General features: G+C 30.4%; 2 protein-coding genes across 2 annotated transcripts in view; one reads left to right on the forward strand and one right to left on the reverse strand.

Annotated features, from left to right (window-relative positions):
• LOC149887373 (uncharacterized) lies at positions 1 to 22,675 on the reverse strand. The gene is made up of 3 exons (XM_090090260.1): positions 20,479 to 22,675; positions 18,515 to 20,436; positions 1 to 5,634 (listed from the first exon to the last, which is right to left on the reverse strand). Exon 3 carries the CDS (start codon positions 5,623 to 5,625, stop codon positions 1,345 to 1,347), a length of 4,281 nt encoding a protein of 1,426 aa, XP_089946386.1. The 5' UTR covers positions 5,626 to 5,634; positions 18,515 to 20,436; positions 20,479 to 22,675; the 3' UTR covers positions 1 to 1,344.
• LOC149887374 (uncharacterized) overlaps positions 18,922 to 23,577 on the forward strand; it is a 9,473-nt gene continuing 4,817 nt past the window's right edge. The window contains exons 1-2 of the mRNA XM_090090261.1: positions 18,922 to 19,286; positions 19,372 to 19,413. Of these exons, the coding sequence (XP_089946387.1) occupies positions 19,215 to 19,286; positions 19,372 to 19,413 (114 nt within the window). The 5' untranslated portion in view covers positions 18,922 to 19,214. The remainder of the gene's footprint in view (positions 19,287 to 19,371; positions 19,414 to 23,577) is intronic.

Genomic DNA, 23,577 nt, shown 5'->3' on the forward strand with positions numbered 1-23,577 from the left:
AACCAATCAGGTATAAATGAAAAAATGCTGTATTTTCTTTTTTTTAATGCCGCGGAAAACCTTGTGATAAACTATTAGGAATTAACAATAAAGGCAGCATAATGTTTAACTCTAGAAACTAAGAAAGTTCAAACTTTTTGAAATCAAAAACGTTACTCCCAATACAGTTGTTTATAATCTATAGAACGCCGCAGAGTTTTCGTTTTAATCAAAAACAGCTTCAACCTCTACCCGATGCTAATATAATTTACTAGCACAACCAGATGATTAAAACATCTCGTTTCTGGCGGATGAGTTTAATCAATTATTTCCTGCTTGTTGATACATTTCTTTATGTCGAAGAGATTTTTTATGATGGTTTCAACTAAAGGTTCTTGTTTTTTTTTCTTTTTTAAAGTTGCAACGACCTTAAACATATACTGTTATATCCTTTACTATTCCGAATAAAAAAAAAACTTTAAATAAACTTTCTGTTATTAAATTATTATCCATGTGGCCAGAAAACGTGTTGTTCGCCTAATTCGAAACATCACTGCTAAGTTCAAAAACTTTATTATACGATATTGCTCTTCTTCACACCGTTAAGCCTAACCAATAGTTTTTTTGGCTATTTTTTAACCCCAAAGCATGAGTTTCTGAAGTTACTTGGGTTTCAATCCCCTTAGTTTCAAAACAATTTCTTTCAAAACAGCGAATACCCAAGCTAACAAGAACTACGGGAATTGGCTTTCTTGAGCTCTAGTTAAGCTAAACATATGCATAAAAACAAAAAATTTCCGGTATTATTGTCACCATACACGTAGTAGTGATTGTTGTGAAACTTATAATAGAAACTTCTAATCAAGCTATTATTGTAATTGTTAGCACCATTTTTATTGTTGGTATTTTAGAGAGATTTAAAAACACAGGTATTAGCAGCAAATATATTGATCGTTTATATTGATTGTTTTTCTTATTAATAAGTGTAACACACATGGATTGTATACTGCCATCAGAAAAGCGTCTACATAAAAAAACTAAAAACGATTAAATCCATCCAGCATCTAATTTAAATGATAGTAAGCCTTTTCGTGCTATAATAAATCAATGTCCGTTGGAAGTTTTTTTATCAGGTCAAATCATCACACAAAAAAAATGTAAGAATGTGTTTATCAGAAGAAAACTTTGTCGCCCTTTCTCCCTAATATATCTCTAACATACTTAAAACAAAGATGAAATATTACTATTTAAAAAAATTTCATCATTACTGCAGTGTTTGTCTTGTTTCTACCATGATTAATTTTTGCTCAAACCAGAAACTCTATTTTCTATAGAATCACAACAAATTGGCAAATTTTAATGTTTTTAAGTATTACTTTCACCTTTAGTGCCATCTTCAATATCTCGATAGTGCTCCTTAAACTCAGTTTCTTCATCGTTGTAAGTTGCAATCGCATTTTTACGAAGATAATCACATGTAGCTTCTAATTCTTTTGCAAGTTCTTTCAATACTTTATCTGAGCTTTTGGTTTGTAAAGTTTCACTTGAAACATTTTCTTCATCTTTTCTTTCATTTTTATTCCTGATGATACTCTCATGCTGGGCCTGAAATTCAAATATTTCCTTTTTAAGTTCTAAAAACTTATATTTATTTGCAATTACTTCCTTAGTTTTCTGAACATGATGAGGTGCAATTTCAGAGATATAGTTTATAAATCTTTGAGTCTCTGTTACTGACTTCATCCAACTTTCTGAATAAATGGCTTTTTCTTTTTCTGAAAACTGTACTGGCTGGATTTCATTTTGTTTTGCTGCAAGATACCTGTAAGGCTCGCTGTCGAAGCAATACAAGGTTGCTTTATCTAATTTTATCAATCCTTGAAGACAATCCGAAAGGAAACTTCTGAGGGTTGGTAAGGTGTCTCCTGGCTTATAATTTGTTCCTCTAGAGTTTGTAAAACAGAACAAGATATTTCTGGCAGCATCGCGATGAAAATAGGTCAAAAGCTCCTTTAAACTGTATCTGAATATAATATCAAGTCTTCGGTTGTTTGGTTTCAATAAAATACAAATCGCACTTAGTTCTTCAAAACTTGAAAGCATATCAAAAATGTTTTTAAAGTTTTTAATATCTTGATCTACACCTCTCGAATCACCGTAACCAGGGGTATCGATCAGTGTAATGAAGTAACGTTCGTATGGAAAGCAATAAGTTTTACATATTTGAGTTGATGACTGTCCTGACAGTTGGATTTCATTCGAATCGTGCCCGGTCAATACTGTAATCTCATTAGAATCATTATCCGTTAATGTAAATTTGCAGTGTATTAGGTTAAGGAGAACATTTGACTCAGCATCTTCTAAGCTTGAATACGCACTAAAATTTTTAAACCCGTTTACCCATGTAGATTTTCCCACTCCAGTTTCTCCAATAATCAGGATATTCATTTTTTTTAGCGGTTCTAGTATTGAAAGAAATTCATTTAGGTTGGCATATTCTTTATATTCCTGGCCGTGACCATTTCCCAGACACATAAACTCGTATGTGTCGACCGCAGCGTATCCGCAATCGCAATAAAACATGTTGTCAAATCCATATAGAATTTTGACAGTACATTTTGAACAAAACCATTGAACTTTAGTACCTGGAAAGCAGTTTTTATCTATGCAGTTGATAAATAAATATGTTATCTGAACAGGTTTTGAGCCTGTTGTTACCATTTCAGACTTACTTCTTGCAAGATGACTTAACAATCCTATTTTTTTGCTAGCAGCACTTATTAAAGTGATCGGCTGCAATTCGGAAATATATTTAAACATTCTTCGTGCCTCCTGAGAAAAGTTTCTCGAAATCATTTCTTTTCTTTCATATTGATAATTCTTTGAGACCCCATTAAACCAAAACGTGTTGTTTGCCAATTCAAGGTCACTAATTTGATTTTTTGTAAGAACTAATTTTAAAGCATCTTCGCTTTTTTTTTCAAAACTAATGTCTGTATAACAAAACGTTATATTTTTGCTAACATTTTGTTCCAATTTTTTAAGCACTTCAATAATGGGTTGAACTTTGGATATCAAACTTGACTCTTTAGATGTCAGTAAAAAACAAATACTATGTATATTTCTGAAAGGTGAAAGTTTTTTGAAAATGTTTTCAATAATTCTTTTGATATGCTCAACTTCTCTATAGTATAAAGTTGCAGGCGTGTAAATCAAGTTAATTGCCCAAGAAATGTTTTGAAAGCTGTAAATTTTACATTTTACAACCTGTGATTCTTGATCTCCGTCCATTTTCTTTTCGTTACTGGATTTAGTTTCTACTATATGGTCTATTTTCCAGCAACCGTTTGATTTGTTATATTCTGAACTTGCGTTTTGGAAATAGTTTTTAACTGCGTCAATCCAAGATGATTCTACCTCACCAGATTCACCAATTAGCAGAATGTTAATTTCTATAGGACATAAGTTGGAACCAATACCTTTAAGAATTTCCCATACTGAACCAACTTTTGATTTGATATTGCCCACATATACATTTGCATTTAAAAAATTGCTCCAGTTGTAAAATGTATATTTCATAAAATTGTATCTACAAGGTTTCAGTTCAAAAACGTGTTCAATCATTCTATGAGTCTCTGTTAATGACTTCTCCAAACTTAAATAAAAATTAGCTTTCAATTCATTAGGAAACTGTGCTCGGTCTTTTTCATTTCTGATTGCTTCAAGAAACCTATAAGCCTCATTTTCAAAGTCATATACAGTACTTTTTTCAATTGGTATGTTATTAGTAGGGTATTTTGAAAAATTTTCTTTTAAATACTTCGCGTAGTTTTCAGAACTGTAAAAATAAGTCCTTGAATTTGTAAAACAAAACATTACATTTTTGCAGAGGTCATCTGAAAATGCTTTTTGCAGCTCCGTAACGATATTATGCACTTCGTTAATCAGGTTGGATTTTTTCGGCTTCATTAAAAAGCAGATACCATTTACCTTTTTAAGAGTTGTAATTATATTTAGAATTCTGGTTATATACTGCTTTCTTCTAATATCTTTTTTCTCCAAGGCTTTTGGAGCATCAATCAAGCTTATTAAATTGTTGTTGAATGGGAAACTATAGGGCTTGCAAATTTGATATGAAGATTGTTCTGATTTTTGTTTATTGCTTGTTTCTGTTTGAATATTTACGGCTATTTCATTGACTTCTTTATCCGTTAAGTTGATAAAAAATGGTTTCACATTGTTGGGTGAACCTAACTCATGTTCTTTTATGCTGAAGTAAGTGAGGTAGTTAACAAATCCATTTATCCATACTGATTTTCCCACACCAGACTCACTAAGAATCAAAATATTTATCTTCTCAAAAGGGATAAGCTTTCTCAATAATTCTTTTAGGTTGTAATGTTCTTCATATTTATTGTGATCACTGTACGGACACTTAAATTTGTAAGTATCAATTAAAGCGCTACCACAGAGACAATAAAAATTACCGTCAAATCCAAATTGAACTTTTTCTTCGCAGTTTGGACAAAACCATTGGTGCTCAGTGTCTGTTGGAAGTTTCATATTGCCGCTTGCTTTAGAAGTTTGAGCGCAAAGTTCACTAGGGCAAGCAATTGATAAAAATGCTCTGTTATCTGAGCTTATGTATGTAGGTGACATTCTAATTTTACTCTTTGCAAAATGCTTAGGTTTTGCGGAGTCATTGTTGATATTACCACACACAACTTCGTTATAACTGCAATCCTTTTGATCAAGAGCAAATTGCATCAAAAAAGGTTGCATTTCAGAAATATCTTTGAACAATCTGTCAATCTCAGCTACTGACTTCTGAAAGCTATACAAATAGATTGATTCCCTATCTTTTGGAATTCGCTCTTGATTATTTTTTTCATTAGTAGCGTGAAGAAGCTTAATCCATTCGTTTTCAAAGCAATACACTCTACTTTCGTCAAGTGGAATATTCATTTGTGGAGTATTTAAAACATCTATTAAACTCTTTTTGAAATTTCCTAGACCATAAAAATAAGTTCTTGTCTTCGCTAAGCAAAACGCAATATTTTTAGTGAAATCATTTTGTAGAGAACTAGAGATTTTCTTAATGACATCATGAATTTTGTTAACAAGTCGTGAACCATTTGTCTTCAAAAAAATGCAAACACCATTTATCTGTTTAATGCTGTTTGATGCTGTGCTAAGAGTTTTCACTAAATTTTTTTGGTACTGCTCTATGCCACTTTCAGTACAAAGTGTGGGCGTGTCAACCAACGTAATAGCGTAACTTTTGTATAAAAAATTCCATTTAAAATGCTCCCCTTTTCGCTGATCCTCTTTTGAACAATTCTCAGCGTTCATCGAAAGTTGAGAAAACAATTTATTAGTGTCGTCCATTACAATAATTGTAGATTTGTCACCGGGATTACTTGACCTTTCATTTATTAAGCTTACATACTTCAAAGTTCCATTAATCCAAGCCGATTTTCCTGCACCAGATTCGCTAAGAATTAGAATGGTCAACTCTTTTTCATTTAAAACTGGTGTGGTTTGCTGATAAATAATTGATTGCTCAACATTTGTTTCTTTTGCATGAGGTGCATCTGTATTGCTCTCTCTCCGCTCATTTTTTTGACTGTCAGATTGGTGGTCCATTTAGCTAATCTATTTTTAAAATTAGGAAAGTAAATTACCTTTATGAAAATTGTTCAAAAAGGAAAATCATCATCTTTTTGTTCAAATATCTATACTTTAAGATGTTAATAGCTTAAATAATTTAACTATTTTAAGATGACGCTAAATATATCGGCTTTTCTTTTATTAAACTATTATTGACCCTTAAATGTTATAACCTAACTATTGTTAATCCAGCGTTTGTAAGCTTTTAGCTTTCTGGTTCTTGGTTTTAATAGCTTAGTTAGATTTGCTTTTGGAATTTAATAAGTTTGTTAAGGTCTTTCCAGTAAACACAACCTATAGGGACCCGCGTGTTTTTTATCTGGGAAATAGGGTTGGGTTGCAGACGGATTTTAGAGGGGGTTCAACCAGGGACCCAATCGGTGAAACCGATTTATTATAATAAAAGCTTATGATGTGCATGCATTAAATTTATAAAAATACTTTACAAGGCAAATGTGGTGTTCTTCGCAAGCCATTTCTATTTAATGTTAAAAGATGACTTCCCTTAAAAGTAAATACAAAAGTAATGAAGAAATTAGCGGTATTAAATTATCAAGTAACAACTTTACATCATCAGCATCATTTGATATAAATGAAGAAAACAATTTTGCAAATATTATTGATTATTTTCAAACTCATTTTGATAATTTTTTTACTTCTTTAAGTGATGAAAGTCCAACTATTGTTGTTGAAGCGTCGACTGCTGATTCAAAAAGTTTTAATAAAACATATATAAATGTTAATTTTGAATCTATGAAAGAGGATTACAATTTTGCTGGTCTGGAGTTAGATAAATGTTGTGAATGGGTGTATCGTTACTTTGATTCCGATAAAGAGAATGAAAACGAATCTTTTAAAGTTTCTAATGAGGAAGCAAACGAATTACTAGTATTCAAGATGACCTTGTTAAATGGGCTACAAATTACAATGTTTCTCAAAGCATTATAACAGGACTTCTCAATATTTTGCAAAAAAATGGTTTAGATGTTCCTAAAGAAGCAAGGACACTTTTGCATTTTTTTGGAATAAAGTACTGGTTTCAAAATTGACTAAAGAATCTCAAAGGTTGGCTGATATATGTCAACTAACATTACATATGAACATTGATGGTATTCTTTATTTAACAATTTAAAGGCTGGTCTCTGGCCTGTTTTAGGATGTATTGCATACAGCATCGGAGAATATTGTCATAAGATCATACACCCAGATAAATTATATCTTCGAACAGAGCTGATTCAATTTTTTTTTTCAAAGAAGAGATCTGGATGATTCAAAGAAGAGATCCTCCCTATCATTTTGGGATTCACCTAAGACAGAGTTGAGTTTTGGGATGATTACTGGTTTTTTATAAGACTGCATGCAATCATTTTGTATTGGTGTTCAATGGCGACCTAAATATTTGTGGCTAAATGGACCATTCACCTGTAAGTTATCGCAAACTATAGTTTCTGAAATATCTGACAAGCTGATAATAATACAGCCCCAGTTATTGCAGTATTTTGTTCAGTTTTTCCCGATATTTATAACAATGTAATTTGTAACAATGAACATTCTCTAACTTGTGACAATAACAAAAACAAAATAAGATTTTTAATTTCGTAGTTTTAAAAAACATTACAAATCATTTAAATTAGTAGTGCAATATATATATATATATATATATATATATATATATATATATATATATATATATATATATATATATATATATAGTATTGTAGAAATTATGTTAATACTTCCAGTAAGAGTAAATCTATATTATCGCTCCTTCAAGTTGAGCACTCTCTAATATATTCGGTTACATTAAATAATTATAAATTATGAAGAAACATTATTTCAACTATTCGATGAAGAACGTACCAGTACCATCCAAAAAGCAATACTTAAAATATTTTACGGAGAAAGTCGAATTACTTATAAAACGTATGAGATGGAAAGCTTTGATGTGCGAAAATGATCCTAACCAGAAGCCTGTTTACCATTATGATCTCAAATCAAGAAAATCCCCACCACAGCACCCTGATCTCGTAAGTTTTGAAAATGATTTGCTAAAGCTAATAAAGAATATCTCATTTACTAATATTCAAAATGATTTTCAAAGACAATTGCATCACGACATTGCAAAAGTAAAATCTTCAAATAACTTGTTCGTCTTTGCAGATAAAACTAGAAACATATATGAGCTAGATAAACCTTCGTATCAGAAGCTTTATACTGAAAACATTACTAAAACATACAAAAAGTCTGATATAACACAGTATAACAGTATTAATATTGAGGCTAAAAAAATTGCGAAAAATTTGGACATAGACGATAGAATAGAATGTCTAGCCATGAACACAGCATTTATTACCCTAAAAGACCACAAGGAAAATTTTGTCAATAATCCTCAGTGCCGTTTAATAAACCCCGCTAAACCAGAACTCGGGAAAATTAGCAAAGTGTTATTAGATGATATTAATAGCAGAGTGAGAAAAGCCACCCTCGTGCACCAATGGCATAACACAAGAGAAGTAATAGAGTGGTTCAAGTCCATACCAGACAAAAAGCTATGTACTTTTATTCAATACGACATTAATGAGTTTTACCCTTCTATTTCAAAACAATTACTTCAAGATTCTTTAACACACGCTAAGAAGTTCACCATAATTCCTGATGAATCAATCAATATCATCTACCATACTAGGAAAACTTTACTTTTCACAGGAAATAATATGTGGAGTAAAAAATCAGGCGACCCTGATTTTGACGTTACAATGGGAAGTTTTGACGGAGCCGAACTGTGCGAGTTAGTAGGCCTATTCATATTATATACTATTGCCAGAGAATACGGGCTCAACACCACAGGACTATATAGAGATGATGGTCTCTGCTGCTTCTATAATATCAGCGGCCCTCAGTCAGAAAAAATAAAGAAAAATTTTGTTCACATTTTTAAAGATAAATTCAACCTTACTATCACTATTAGATCTAATTTAAAAATTGTAAACTTCCTCGATACCACACTCAATCTCCTTGACAGCACTTTTCAACCTTACAGAAAACCAGGAGATAACCCTATATATATTAACGTCAACTCCAATCACCCACCTAATATCATCAAATCAATACCGAAAATGATTTCTAACCGCATCAGCAATATATCTTCAAACAAAGAGGTTTTTAATGGAGCCGCACCGTTTTATAACAACGCTCTCAATTCCTGCGGATTTAAAGAAAAAATTTTTTTCAATCAAAACATGCCAAAACGTGGTGCAAGATCTCGAAAACGAAACGTTATTTGGTTTAACCCTCCGTTCTCACTGAACGTTAGAACAAACGTAGCAAAGACATTTTTGGGTTTAATTGATAAATGCTTTCCAAAAGAACATAAATTCCACAAACTTTTTAACCGGAACACCGTAAAAGTTAGTTACAGCTGCCTCCCAAATGTTAAGAAAATTATTACTGCTCATAACAAAAGAATACTATCTTATACTATTGACAATAATAGCCAATCATGCAATTGCCGAGAAACCGCTACATGCCCACTAAATGGAAAATGCCTTAAGAAAAACCTTATTTATATTTGCAATGTAAAAACCCAGCAGCAAGAAAAGGGGCATTATTACATTGGTCTAACTGAAAAAACTTTTAAAGACAGATGGTATAAGCATAGGAATTCTTTTCGTTATGAAAGTAAAGCAAACTCCACGGAACTTTCTAAATTTGTATGGGAGTGTAAAAGTAAAGGTTTAGAACCCATCCTTACGTGGAACATTCTCGATCAGGCAGAACCATTTAAACCTGGTGGCAATCACTGTAATTTGTGCTTGACTGAAAAGTTCCACATCATTACGTCGAAACTAGGCTTGCTCAATAAAAGAAGCGAGTTAACATCAAAGTGCCGCCATGAAAATAAATTTTTAATAAAAAACTTTAATGCCATCATAGCAGACACTCCATAGCACTTTTTTCGTATTTTTTTCGTATTTTTTGTCGTTACGTCTTTTTACGGTTTATAACATCTGATGATCGCTATTGCGTGAAACTTTAAGTAATGTAATATAAACCAAGCTAATTATTTAGTTTGTATTATAGTAATAATATATATATATATATATATATGCATATAACACATATCGTATATTATAAAATCATTTCAAATATAACTATTTCTAAAGTGATTTAATGTAATTCAAAGATAATGTACTCATTTAAAAATTATTTGTTATGATTAAACTCTCTGCATTTCAATCTTTATATTCATATTTCTATCTGTCCAAACGGGGACTTTTAATTTAAAGATATATATTATACCTCATTTTACAATTAAATGTTTGCCTTATTAGGATGATACACATATCACGTGTATCATCCTAATAAGGCAAACATTTAATTGTAAAAACGCATTATTGTTTACATATCGTACAGATAAACTTAAGTTAATAAACTATAGCAGCAGATTCTGATACTTTGAATATGCTGAGTAACGTGTTATTGACGCTGAATGATAAAAAAATAAAAGACACTTTCGCAATTTGGGAGACGTTGCAGGAAAGTATCCGACTTCAATTATTTTTTCAAGTTATGCTTTACTTGTTAATATAGTCTGGAAATAGTAAAAAAGAATAAGAACATCCAAAATTTATTGATCCCAACAAAAATCAAAAGCTAAAATCTGTTCACAAAAAGTTCTTCAAATAGTGTTTACTTTGCGAATGTTAATTTTTGAACCAATATTTTGTGAAAAACGTTCAATTCTTTCGTTGTTGCCTCTTAAACTGCAAGTTATCAAAATGTTACTATCTTATATCATCCAAAGAAGTCGTTTTAAAGAGAACAATTGAAAAAGGATGGCAAAGGAGCAAATTAAAAAGAATTTTAAAAGAGTAAAAACAGATAGCTGTGGAGAAGATGAAAAGGGAAATTACAAGCAAAACGCTATGGTAGATCTTCAAGTAGTGCTTACTACCAATTATGATCATATTTTGTAATTAAATTCGCATTATTTAACAAATGTTTTATGAAGTTATAGCTCAGGTGAATGTAAGGATAAAATGTCATCAAAGGATATTAATTATAAAAAAGACGTGGTGAGTTTTTAAAACTGTTATTGCTTACTATTATTTAAAAGTTAAAAAAGTCTATTTTTTAACTAAAACTTTAAAAGTTTTGAATAAAAAAATAGGTTTGTTAAATTTTAGACAAAATCTGTTTATGAACTTGTTTTTTAATGATTTTGTTCCCATATTATAGCAGGTTGCTGATATCACGGATTCCAATAGGACCAACCTAGCAAACATTGTGCTTCAAATTTTGAAATCATTTAATTACGTCCGCAGATCAAAAATTCATTTTTTAAGGTTCGAGTTGAGTGTTTTTTTGCTCTAATTGAAAAGTAAAGATTATCGGCTCTAAAACCAAACAATTACATAAATATTACGCCATACAAAACAATAAAAGTTGCTACTAGTGTAGCCTATGGTCATTTAAAACTGTATAAATTTTCAATTGATTCCCTTTCACTATTTCCAGATATAATGGTCGTTTAAAGTTGCTAAATAAAGTGGTTAAGGTTTATTGGCAAAACAATTTTTCTGTTGACCAAAGCCTCTTTATAATGACGTCACTCGAGAAAATTGAATGTTTTGGCTTTTTTTCGGTTTCAGGCCTGAAAATGAAACAGAAGCTATGCAATATACTATATTTACAACAATCAACAAGAATAAGTACAAATGAACACCCTCACTTACTATTTTACATTCAGTTTTTATCACTATTATGAATGATAGAGAATTAAGCTCTGTTTTAACAACTAGTTCGGCTTTGGTTTCATAGTTTTCCTATATAAATCACTCATGAGGGTATGAACTGAAAAACTTAAGGGCTTACAGATGGTTAGGATAGGTACCTGAGAGATTACAATTGCGTTTTATAATTACCTTTTTGTAAGCTAAACTATTTTTTTGCCTCCCCTTTCTACAACCATAATAAAATTCTATTCTCAAAGAACAGTTTTTTAGTCAAAATTAATTAAAAGAGTCGAAGAAGAAAAAAGTTTACAGAAAATTTTCATAAAAATTATCTAAAGGTGCAATCACTTTTAATTAAATAAGTTTGTCAATTTTGATTAAAACAGATTGCTTTTAATTAGAAATTGTCTAGGAAGTCAACATAATGAAAACTCACTTAACACTCTAAGTAAGTTTACATTATGTTGACTTCCTAGACAATTTCTTATTAAAAAAAAAAAAAAAGTGGCATACATGAAGTGCATTACAATAATAAAAAATGGGTAATTTTTTTAAAAATAAATATCTTTTAAGAGGTGTTGATGCTATTTGTTGCTACCATAGTTAATATCTTGTTTTCTCATTCCTAGTTTACATAGTTGAATCGCTCCTAGTGTACATATCTTTCTTTTCTGTATGTAAGAGGCAAAGTAATCAAATAATTATCCGTTATTGGTTACGTTTCCCATTCTATATTTGGATTTTATTGGCAAAATACCAAATCAAGGAAGGGCTTATGAAGAAAATTGGAAGTGCGCTACCCCTTTTAAAGAGAAAATCTTCAATCCTTCGCGGCAAAATGTACCAAAGCAGCAGATCAAACAGTATCTCAATTGATAGCCAACAAGGACTCATCCCCTCAAAGAACTGCTGTGCCTACTAGTGCAACCGGTGGGCTTCCAATTTTATTCACACCCGGCAAGATAGTGGAGCCAAAGTGTTACCTGAAGTTCTTAAAGGCAAGTCAACATTAAATGATACCTTTATCTATAATAACTTGACAATATCAGATGGAAAAGGAAATTCTGGCACAGTTCGAGTCGTTGCACACGTCGCTCGATTTCGTAAGATTTCCGGTGGTTATTTGGAAAACTTGGGTATCGACAGGGGCAAATGTTCTCTCAAGTTTTGTTTAAGCATTGAAAATACTTAAAAAGAAACTTGTGGGCCACAAAAACAACATTTGACTCAAAGGATGGCGAAGACACTAGGGTCAAGACACAAATTCTCGTAGTAGTATCAGAAGATTTGTTACGAACACACTCTTATATTGATCAAGTCTGGTCATTGATCAATTCAAATGGACTTAAACTGATTTTGGCTTGTGACATTTAGATTGAAAATGTAATGTGTGATCTGCAAACCCACTCAAGTATGCACTCATTCGCATGGTATGATATAGACTGCAAAAGTCTTGCCCACTTTGGAAACTTGCGAACACTGCACTCAATCAAATCTAGTCTCCAGTCTCTTGATCAATGTTGCTGATGCAAAAATACATTCATAAAAGTTACGCAATTCAACTCGAAAGCCAATCATCAGCGTACCCGACTATACTCTAATTCTGTAAATCATCCCACGAACGAAGTTGCATCTCCTTTTAGGAATTGTAAATAATCATTTCAAGTTGAGAAGTGGTTAGCAGAACCACACATTCAACTGAGCTCCTATCATGGGGGTCAGTTTGAGGAAAATGAATGCAGAAAGCTTTTAAACAATATGGAAGTTCTACTGCAACTTGCTAAGACAATTTTGGTCCCTAAACATGTTTTTCTTGATTGAAGTATTCAATCATGATTCCATTTATCAAGGCTTGCTTCAGCCGGATTATTCTGGAATAATCGAACCTTCAAAGAGATGGTAATTGATAATTTGATTGTGCAAGCGTAACACCCAAAACTCATACTGTCTTCTACGACCTCAAGGATTTCCTTAGCCATAAATAATCCTCCTTTGGACCCTATATTGAACAATCCATTGAAACAGCACATTAACATTTTTATCAATATTTGCCAAGTTGCAAGAAGGAAAAAATCATCCAGAGTTCAAAGCAAGATATTTGAGCTGCTTGACCAACCTGAATATTATGCATATTTAATCAACTGCTTGCAGAACCTTCTTTATTTGAGATTAGCATAAGTTATTAAGACATTTGAATCCTTAAAAGCTATTTTTTTTATTTTAAATAAATAGGTATTGAGAAATTAGAGCTAGAAAGAGAGTTTCAGAGCATTTCTGCTAAAAGAGTGACACACATGTCAAAAACCAAGGACATTTTTTAAGAAAATTAAAGAATATAAGCTTATATGTTATCAGAGAATGCTCCTTCACAGAAATAGAACAAAATAAGCAGTTAAACTATAGCTTTGTTATCTTATTTTTTGCAGATTTAGGTACTTCAGTGGGTTTCGAGTGTCAAAAAGCTGTATATAAGGACTCCAAAATATGGTTTTCTTGTTGGAACCCCTTTGTCTAGCTTGTAAACCATTTTTGTGGATATTAATGTATTTTGTCAATAGCTTACACCTTAGAAAATCCTGAGATTTTGGAATTATGGGAAAGGCAAGTCTAATGATGCTCTGAATAGCGGAATCATTATTTTGCCTTATTGAATGAAAATCGAACAAGTAGCAAAAAAACAATATTAATCAAAAGTTTTGCAATAACCTAGTAGAAGCCTCATGAAACCCAATTGTTCAAAATAGTGGTCAGAAATGACAATAATCGGAAACATTTAAAGGCGGAAATGTCAAAAAATGAAGAAAAAACTTAACTGAAACTGCCATAAATCCTGAACTAGTAAACCAATTCATCTGAAACTTTATTTAGAGCTTGGTGTGGTCATAGGCTTTATTTTCACAAATTGTCATGAAGTTATAAGGAGTGGTATTTACTATGCAGATGTTTTTCATCGACGCACTGATGTAGAATCATCACTCAACAACATAGCAAAATAACCTGATGTGTAAGCTTCACCCATAAGGGTGGCAACATTTCTTAGTATTTCGAGAGTTTCTCGCTGGTTTTTTAAATATCCACAATTTAGTGCCTCGTAAATGTGAGGCTATGTTTTATAAAATATTCAACTTTGTTTCTAAATTAATTTTGTTTTTGTTGCGGTATTTAGCTGATTGTAATTCTCAAGATAAGAATGACAATCAGCTAATTACCGCAATGTTTATCTAAATTAACCTCTAAAGGTTGAGGAGGTTTATTTCTAGAGAAAGATATTATAATGATATCAAAGTGCGCAGAAATTATGAATAAATGTTATTAATGTCTATACCCTGTAGCGTTACCTGATCTACTAATAAAGCGTTAACAAATGAGCCTATATTTGTTTTTGGTAAATGATATTTTAGTTACCTAAATACTGTTCACTATTGAAAGCGCGAATTGATGTACCTTCAGGTTCTCAATTTCGTTTCCGGAGTAAATGTAAAACCTTGTGGGGAAAACTATTATTTTTATTTTTATAATTACTTGTACTAGTGATAATAGCTAATGCTGCTGTAGAGGCAGTAATAAATATTTCAGACGCAAAGCTGATTTTGAAAACAGACGCCTTAATAACATTATTAAAAAGCAGGAATCTTAGTAAAGTTACTAAGAAAGATCTAATAACATAAGTCTTGCATTAAAACCCGTCATGTCAATTCTTTAAAACAAGAAGCTAAATTAAGGGCATATAATTTTAATTTGAATAAAAGTATCGGGAAAAATTAAGGAATCTCAGGTGGTAAATAAGCAGGTATTATAGATTATGTAATATAATTTGTTAAAATGCTGTTTGACCAAACAACATACTTTGACTGTGTTATAGAAAATAATTTAACTAATAATCAAATTAAGCTCAAATTAGAAATTGAGTACAATAGCTATTAATAAGGAACTTAATTTTTTTTTTGCACGCAAGTTGAAGTTTAGATAATACTAAAATGATGAAGAGATAACCTGTGATTGAATTTATATCATATTTACACAACGTGTTTTTAAGACTATTTTCAAACAGGTTACATTTGAAATGAGTAAACAAACGTGCCACTTTTTTCGGCTATTTTAAAACTAAAATATGGCTATTTGAAAACCGATAATAAAAGCTCAAAACTTAAAACAGAAAAACAATAACATAGCGGTTAAAGACAATAAGTGTAACAATAAGCGCAACTTAGCCGTGACCAAGCTTTAAAAGTCTTTTTTTTTTCTGATTTGATAAACGTTAGAGAAAGTTCTCTAAAATTCTCGTTATGAACATTCAGTTGCCTTTTGACCGATTGTTTTTTTTATACGACCTTCCTATAATTATTGAAACTTTTCATTCCATTTCAAGGATCATTAAATTATATTTTGAAGCTGGATTTATATTTGCAGCCTGTGAATCCCATCAGAACCCCAGCGATGATGTCAATCTTAGCGCTATATCAAATTACGTTTTTATCTGATGCACTAACTACAACAATACACGCGGTCTAAATGTAAAATTTAAAAGAAACTACAATAAAGATAGTTTTCTCGGTAAGCCTAGTTATTTTGAACAGCATTTTTTACCTTTGAAATGCATTTTCAAAAAAAATTATTGTCGTTGTCACAAGCAAAACGAGTAAGTCCAAAAAACTAAGCTTTATTGGACATTCGAAAAACTTTATTTTGTCAATATAATATAATCATCCAAAAATCTCTGTGACTTCCATAATCTTGTAAAATATCATTAAGCAATTTTTAATATAACTTAGCTTTTTTTTTTTTAATATAGGCATTATTTTGTAAATTTTGGACATTAGCAATTTGCCTAAATTATTTTGATATAAGTGGTTTGCTTGGGACAACAACGTTATGTAAAGCTTGAATGCATTGAACTTGCGCAGAAACGCTTAGGAACCCGATAATGCAAACTTGTTAAATCTTACAAACGAGCAAAAAATATTGCTTCTGGAAAAGTTCAACTTACTAATAAATGGATTGCTTCTATGCAGAGTTGTTATGGTAGGCAATAAGATCAAAGCTTTCGAATGGTTGTTCTATGAAAAAGGCCATACACGCAATACTCTTTCATTTCACAAACACAAATGGTCTGCTTGAGCGTTATAACTTTTACCTTCGAGAAACTAATAGCTGCTGCAAATACTGGTCTAAGGACAAAAATGATCACAAACCCTCCAACACATTTACCCTTTCGATAAAGAGTCTACTTCAACCCATTTTTGAGGACATAATGGCTGAGGATTTGTTAACTAAATCATTACATGGAAAAACTCAGAAATGCAAACGAGGCCCTAAATAAAGTCAAATGCTCAATTTAAACAAAAGTTGTATTTGGCGAGGTTAGAATTATTTTGTTCTCTCTCCCATTTTAAAAGGTTGGGAGAAAATAAGTTATTAATTTTTGTAAGTAATGATTACTTTTAAAATACGCTTTACCATTTAAATTTTCTTCTAAATAATTTGTTTCAGCATAGATTATATAAAGCATAAGTTATTGTTTCTTCGAAAATTAAAGCTAAAATTTTAAGTAATTTTTACTTTTAAAAATAAAATCAAAAACTTTCTCTCAACGTTTAAAATTGGAGATAGAACAAAATAATTCTAAACTCGCGATTTGACGACAGGGAATAGGAGAAGTTGTTAATAAATTGAAAATAATAAAGTTTGTAGATCCATATAAAACTGGTGCTTACTAAGCAGATAACTTATACTTTGAACATTTTGTTTTCGTTTTCCATTATTCTCCGTGTAAAATTTATGGATACTTTAACTCAAAACATGATAACTGGAGAAAGAATTGAACACAAGACTTAATAATTTAAAATTATGTTTATGCTGATCTGATACTTTTGAAAAATAATAAATTTTACATAAAAATCTAATTTCTTATCACTACTTCAAAAGTATCATATTTAATAGTTAAAATTCACACTTTTTCCGCCATTATAGAATTTATATTAAAAAAAGAAAAAAAGCTTTCGTTACGGAAATTTCTTCATTAACTGTATTTTATAGTTTTGTTAAACTAAAAAGGGTTATAATAATGATTCGCAGATAATAGTCATTTCACATCCCTACCGCCTGAAGGCAATTTTTAGGAATAGAAAGTATTAGCTTTTGCGATTGTTAGAAATTAACTGCTTTCAAAAAGAAAAACACGCCTTCAAATTATTTATAATTTGAAAGTATTACTTAAAAACAATATATAAACATAAGTTTACTTATAGAGATTGTTTACTAAAAGACTGAAGATATATATATTTAGTTACATTTAGTTATTCATAAAAAATTATTTATATTGGTTTAGTTATGCTAATTTGATTGTTTTATGTTATCTGTCTCACCTTATTTACAATAATTTATTCAAATTGATTCATTAACATGAAGTTTGTTGTAATAAATTATTATCAAAATAAATGACTAAACGTAAGTAATTATTTCAGATAAACCAATGTAAATAAGTTACGTAAAGTAAATTAAAATTTATTAGGTAATATTTATCATTTTAGGTAACTTTATTACATTAATTTATCTAAATTCTTCTTATATTAAGTCGCTTTTTTAAAATTAGTTCTTTGATTTATTAAGTTTAATAATATCTTTTTATAAAATTTGCTTACATGTAATAATTTGCTCATACAATGTGTTCATAATTTCTTGCTTACATTATTTAGTTTAAACATTTTTTTTTTTACTTTTGTTTAAATTGAAAGTCAATGTTAGGTTTTGTTCATCCTTTGCTCAATATGCATACTAGTGTATTACGAAAATAAAATGAGATTGAAACTTCATATTTAATTAAGCTACTAAAACTTAAGATAAATTGAGGGCCGGTTATGTAAGGTTCCCCATTCTTTTATCGGAAAAAGAAAAATATCTGGTATGTTTCCATGATTGTTATCATAAAGTTATTCTTTAGATCATGTTGATGACAAGAATGAACATTGAACAAATATAAAACATTACTGCTCGTGATATTACATATATATATATATATATATATATATATATATATATATATATATATATATATATATATATATATATATATATATATATATATATATATATATATATATATTTATAAATAAATTTTTTTATTATCTCACCTTTTACTGTTTAGGAAGCCAAATATCTCCATGTATTCTTATTCAATCAAACGTTTCTAAAAAACACCACCCTTTGATTTTTAATCACATAAGTATCAAACTCATAACCTTCAGAATAGATCCCCTAAGAAATGGTTTTTTATTGGAAAGATAGCGTAAATAACTTTTATTTTCCCAAATGTTTACCAACAGAATCTATATATCTAGAGACACTTTTAACTGATACAAACTGCCTCAATCATACAAAAAAAATTAACGAGCTTCGATGGAGATAATCCTCTAAAAGTAATTTAAAATATTTGGCATTATCTGAAAACTCAAATGAAATTTTCTAAAGATTAGTCATCGAAACTAATTATTGTTGGTTAAGAAAATACTTTCAGTTAGACGTAACTACAAGGTTACACAAGCATTTTTTCGGTGGAAGACAATGGCTGCAAACAAACAATAAAATAATTGCAGGAGTGGTAAAACAATTCTGGGATAAAAGCCGCCATTGGAAGAGTATAATATAAAGATTATGCTCCAAGTTTAAAATAAAAGCTTTAAGTTAGTCAAAACTTTCAGTTGCTATACTATAGTAGTTTGCAAACATAGTCAGCAAGTAAATTGAGCTTATATCGATTATATAAACATAAGAGCTTCAAGAAACAACCGCTAATGGTGAAACTTTTTATAAGGTTTTCAAAATAAAACCAATATGCATTCAATGTATGAACAACTGGCTAAGAAAAGTGATCAACTACCTTTTGGATTGTACCTAGGAAAAAAGGTAAAGATAATTCTTATATCTTATGTAGATATCATTATGGTACACCTACCACAGCAATAAAAGGACTTTTATATTTTTACTTTAGATAAGTGATCAACTATCTTTGGGAATGTACCAAGGAAGAAAGGTAAAGATAATTCTTTTATCTTATGTAGATATCATTATGGTACACCTATCACAGCAATAAAATAACTTTTATATTTAAATAGTAAAAGTACAATGGGTTGCATAAATATAGAGTCACTACTTTTTTTGCATGAAATTTTGTTTTTTTTCAAAATTATCTTTGAAAGCAACTAATTAATACGATTAAAAGCGTATTAAATGTCTTAATTAATTGATTCTCTATCAAATGGTAAATAATTCGAACTCGTTAGGTTAACCAGTCTTGAGTAATTATTAATGCAATTAGAACGTACCGGTATTTCTAATGTAGAAAAAATAAAGAGTCAACTCAAATTTAACACTTAACTTGAAATATCTCAACGAAATGTTATCCGAGCGATCTAAAATTTCGTGGTTGATTTCTTCCGAACTATGTAAACGTTCTTTTGAAAATAAAATTAAGCTATTATTATTATATCTTGAGCTGTTCGCATTGGTAATTATTTGGTAAAGTAAAATGATAAAAATGGGCAGAAAAGCTGCTTCAGACATTGTACGATGACAAATTGTAGATCTGCTAAAAGATAAAACAAAAAGCCAACCAGAAATAGCTCCAGTGTGCAATTTTTCGGTTAAATGTGTACAAACAACGTTGAAAAACCACGAGCTACATAATGGTGTCAAAGATTTACTAAGACTTAGTAGGCTTTTAAAGCAAACTTCAAGAAACCAAAGTTATATCTATCGGAAGGTTAGACAAGACCCTAAAATTTCTTAACGCGAACTTGCTGAAGGATTTCACAAATACGCCTGGTATGGTAATGTTAGTGGATGGACTGTACGAAGATGCCTAAATATAAAAGGTTTAGATTGCTATGTCTCTGCTCAAAAACCACTTTCGCGTGTCTCAGATCGCCTAAAAAAATTAAAGTGGTGTAGAGAAAGACTTACTGGTCTGCAGATGACAGGGCAGAAGTCATTTTCAGCGACGAATCCAATTTTGAGGTAATAAATTGGAAGTCAAGATCAATCACAAAGAGGCTGGCTCGTGAAAAGTTCATAGAGCGTTTTTGTGTACCAAGGATACAATGCGGAGGAGGATCAGTGGAAAAATGGGGATGCTTCTCCCATAAAGAAACAGGGTCATACAACATTTGTAACGGCAGAGTTAACCAGTAAAACTACAAAGAGACCCTCGAACGTAAACTTTTGCCAACAGCCAGAGGTTTTTACAGAAGACGACAACAATGGATTTTTCAGCACGATGGCGCAACGGCTCACACTGCAATCTCGGTTAAAGACTGGCTTGATCTGAAAAATATTAAGATCATGCATTGGCCAGCTCGTTCTCCAGATCTTAATCCCATCGAGGACATTTAGGTTTGGATAGACAAGAGATGGGTCAAAGAGAGCATAGCTAGTGTTGCGCAATTGCAGCAGACCTTAGGAAAGCTTTGGAAAGAATTTCCAAGAGAATTATGCATCCACTAGTTAAATCTATGCCTAGAAGTATTCGTGCATGTGTGAAAGTTCGTGGTGCGCATACAAAATACTAAAATGCACCCTGACTCTATATTTTTGCTCTGTCTTTTTGTTTGTTTTTTTTAACAGTTGTATATATTTCTCATAAGAAAGTATATTAAATTACTTTTTTTCAAAAAATTATTTTTCTTATTTTATTCATAAAACCACTGTTAACAAAATTTAAAAAATGTAAATTACTAAATTGCTTTCTTTGCTTTTAATTTTAAAAAAATATTTAAAAAATCATATTAAAAATCAACTGACTCTATATTTTTGCAAACCACTCTAATTAATTTTTACGCACACTAAATTTAATATGAAGATGTTTCTCAATCTGAATCACGTTTAATCATAAGAATAAAAATACTTTGAATACTTACTTTGACAAAAATTTATAATCCACATTGTTAAAAATTACTTTCTAATTGATTTTCATTTATTGTTGCTGAACAACAATTCCCGTTAATGGAAATAGAAAAATAAAGTAAGAGCTGGAAAAGGATCCCCAAGAAGCTCAATATTTATTTTACTAGGTGTAACTTTATGCCACTTACACTCATGGCCTGACATGTTTTTAGTATGGTTTTGTTTTCTTTTTTTATTATCTTCATTTTGATTTACATTAATTTTACATGAATCATCGTTTTTACTATCAGCTGATTCATAAACACCATAGTCACAATCTTTATCAATAAAAAATTTAGGTATAAAGTTTTCATCAACATTAACATCAGAAATATCACTATTACTAAATTCTGTTAATTTATTGGATGCAGAGCAATAGAGTTTTCTAAAAGGAATCATTTCATTTAGCCTAAAAAGAATTGCAATACCAATTTTTGCATTATTACTTTTTTTCAAAAAACATATCTAAATATGTTTTCACATGCTTATTGAATCGGTAAAGTGTATATAAAAGTAAAATAGTGCTTATAAAATAGAAATAAAAAAAGAATAACAGTAAGAGAACATCAAAATCAGTTAGTAGTAGCTCTTAAGCATAATTTTATAATTACTGATATTCTCAAAAATCGATGATCCTTAAAGAGCATTTTAGTTATACAACTCATTTATTCCACTCATTTATCTAGGCTACTTTTTATGCAAAAGCTTATACAAATTATACAATGATTAAAATTCAGTTTAAAGATGATTTAAAAATTTTCTGTTTGACTATATTGCGCCAGATATTTACTCATTTTAGTCGGAGAAAAGTAAGGACCTTACACACCAAATTAGCCTATATTTTCATAACTCTAACCGCCATTTAGAAACACATGTAATTTCAAGTTTAAGTTTGTTTTGTTTTTTAAAATACACACAAATAAACCAAAACCCATTGCTTTTTCATATGCGCGTTGCTTAAGGTGAAAACCCCTCAGAAATAAGAAATTTTTGAAAAAAAATATTGTTTTCTTGTTTTGTACAAAATTTATCAGAGATTCACCATTTGAAAAGCATTTTTGAAAATTCGCTATAGATCTTCATTAAAATAGATTTTAATGAACCTTAGTATTTTATGCTTCCTTAACAACCGCTATAACAACGGCACTATTTTTTGCTTTTACTAAAAAATAGTCCAAAATCCTATTTTTTTTATATGAAAATATATCTCATCAAGTAAATTGTATTTTCAATTGTTCAAAACAGCTTGAGTATAAAAATAGTTACTGGAAAGCTGATAAATATATCATAAATCTTGTATAATGGCTAAGGCTTGCAGAGTTAAACAAAAGCTAAAAATAATAAAAGGAAAAAAATATTTAATGTAAAAAAGAACTTAGTTATAAATAATGTTGATATGGATGTAAATATGGAACCGAATATTGTAGATATGAACATAAATGTTTCTACAAGTGTTGAAGAAGTAAATGTAAATATGGGGAAACCAGTTGATTTTAACTTTCTTAATTCTGATGAATTATGTGCTTTTGCTAGAAAAATTAAAAAAATGTCGTCATCAAGAGCAAAATTATCTAGTTTATAATTGCTAGATACCGTTTTATAGATTTAGAAATACTAAATTCTGCAGTTTCTACCCTTAGATGTCCGGAATGTATGTCATCTAAGTTGTTTCTCTCTGAAAATGAAAACAAGAGAAAAGGTTTAGCGTCTTATCTTTATGTTAACTGCTTTTATGTGATTATTCAAGAGAATTTTATACCTCAACATTGAATATACAAAAATGTTTTGATATTGATACCAGGGCTGTATATACTATGAGATCATGTGGTCAAGGCTATTCTGGATTCTAAAGATTTATATCATTAATGGACATGCCTAAACCAATGACTACTAATATTTATAATTTAAATTGTTATAAAACTAATGCAGTAAAATCTGTAGCTGAAGACACTATGATGGATGCTGCTCAAGAATTAACGGCCAATGTTATTGATGTTGCACTTTTGATGCAGTTGTCCATTTTAACATTGGTAGACAAGCTAGTGTTTTAGTTTTAGAAAAAATGAATTTAAGACCTGGAAAGTATTTGTTAAAAGGATGTTGGAAAATTAATCAAAAGCGATTATACTTAGCCATATATAAGAACACAGAGCGAGCAAAGAAACGCAGACAAGTAATTCGTGGAAAAAAGAAGAGTCGATATAACAAATCTCTTAAAAAAGAGCAAAACCCATATCAAACTGGTGCAGTTTAAGAT

Source organism: Hydra viridissima, unplaced genomic scaffold (assembly GCF_058129835.1).
Source record: "Hydra viridissima isolate aposymbiotic clone 2 unplaced genomic scaffold, HvirCarnegie_v1 scaffold_6, whole genome shotgun sequence".
Lineage (NCBI taxonomy): Eukaryota > Metazoa > Cnidaria > Hydrozoa > Anthoathecata > Hydridae > Hydra > Hydra viridissima.

What these genes read in the sequence shown, in the direction of transcription:
- LOC149887373 (XM_090090260.1), bottom strand. Translation starts at nt 5,625, where the DNA reads ATGGACCACCAATCTGACAGTCAAAAAAATGAGCGGAGAGAGAGCAAT.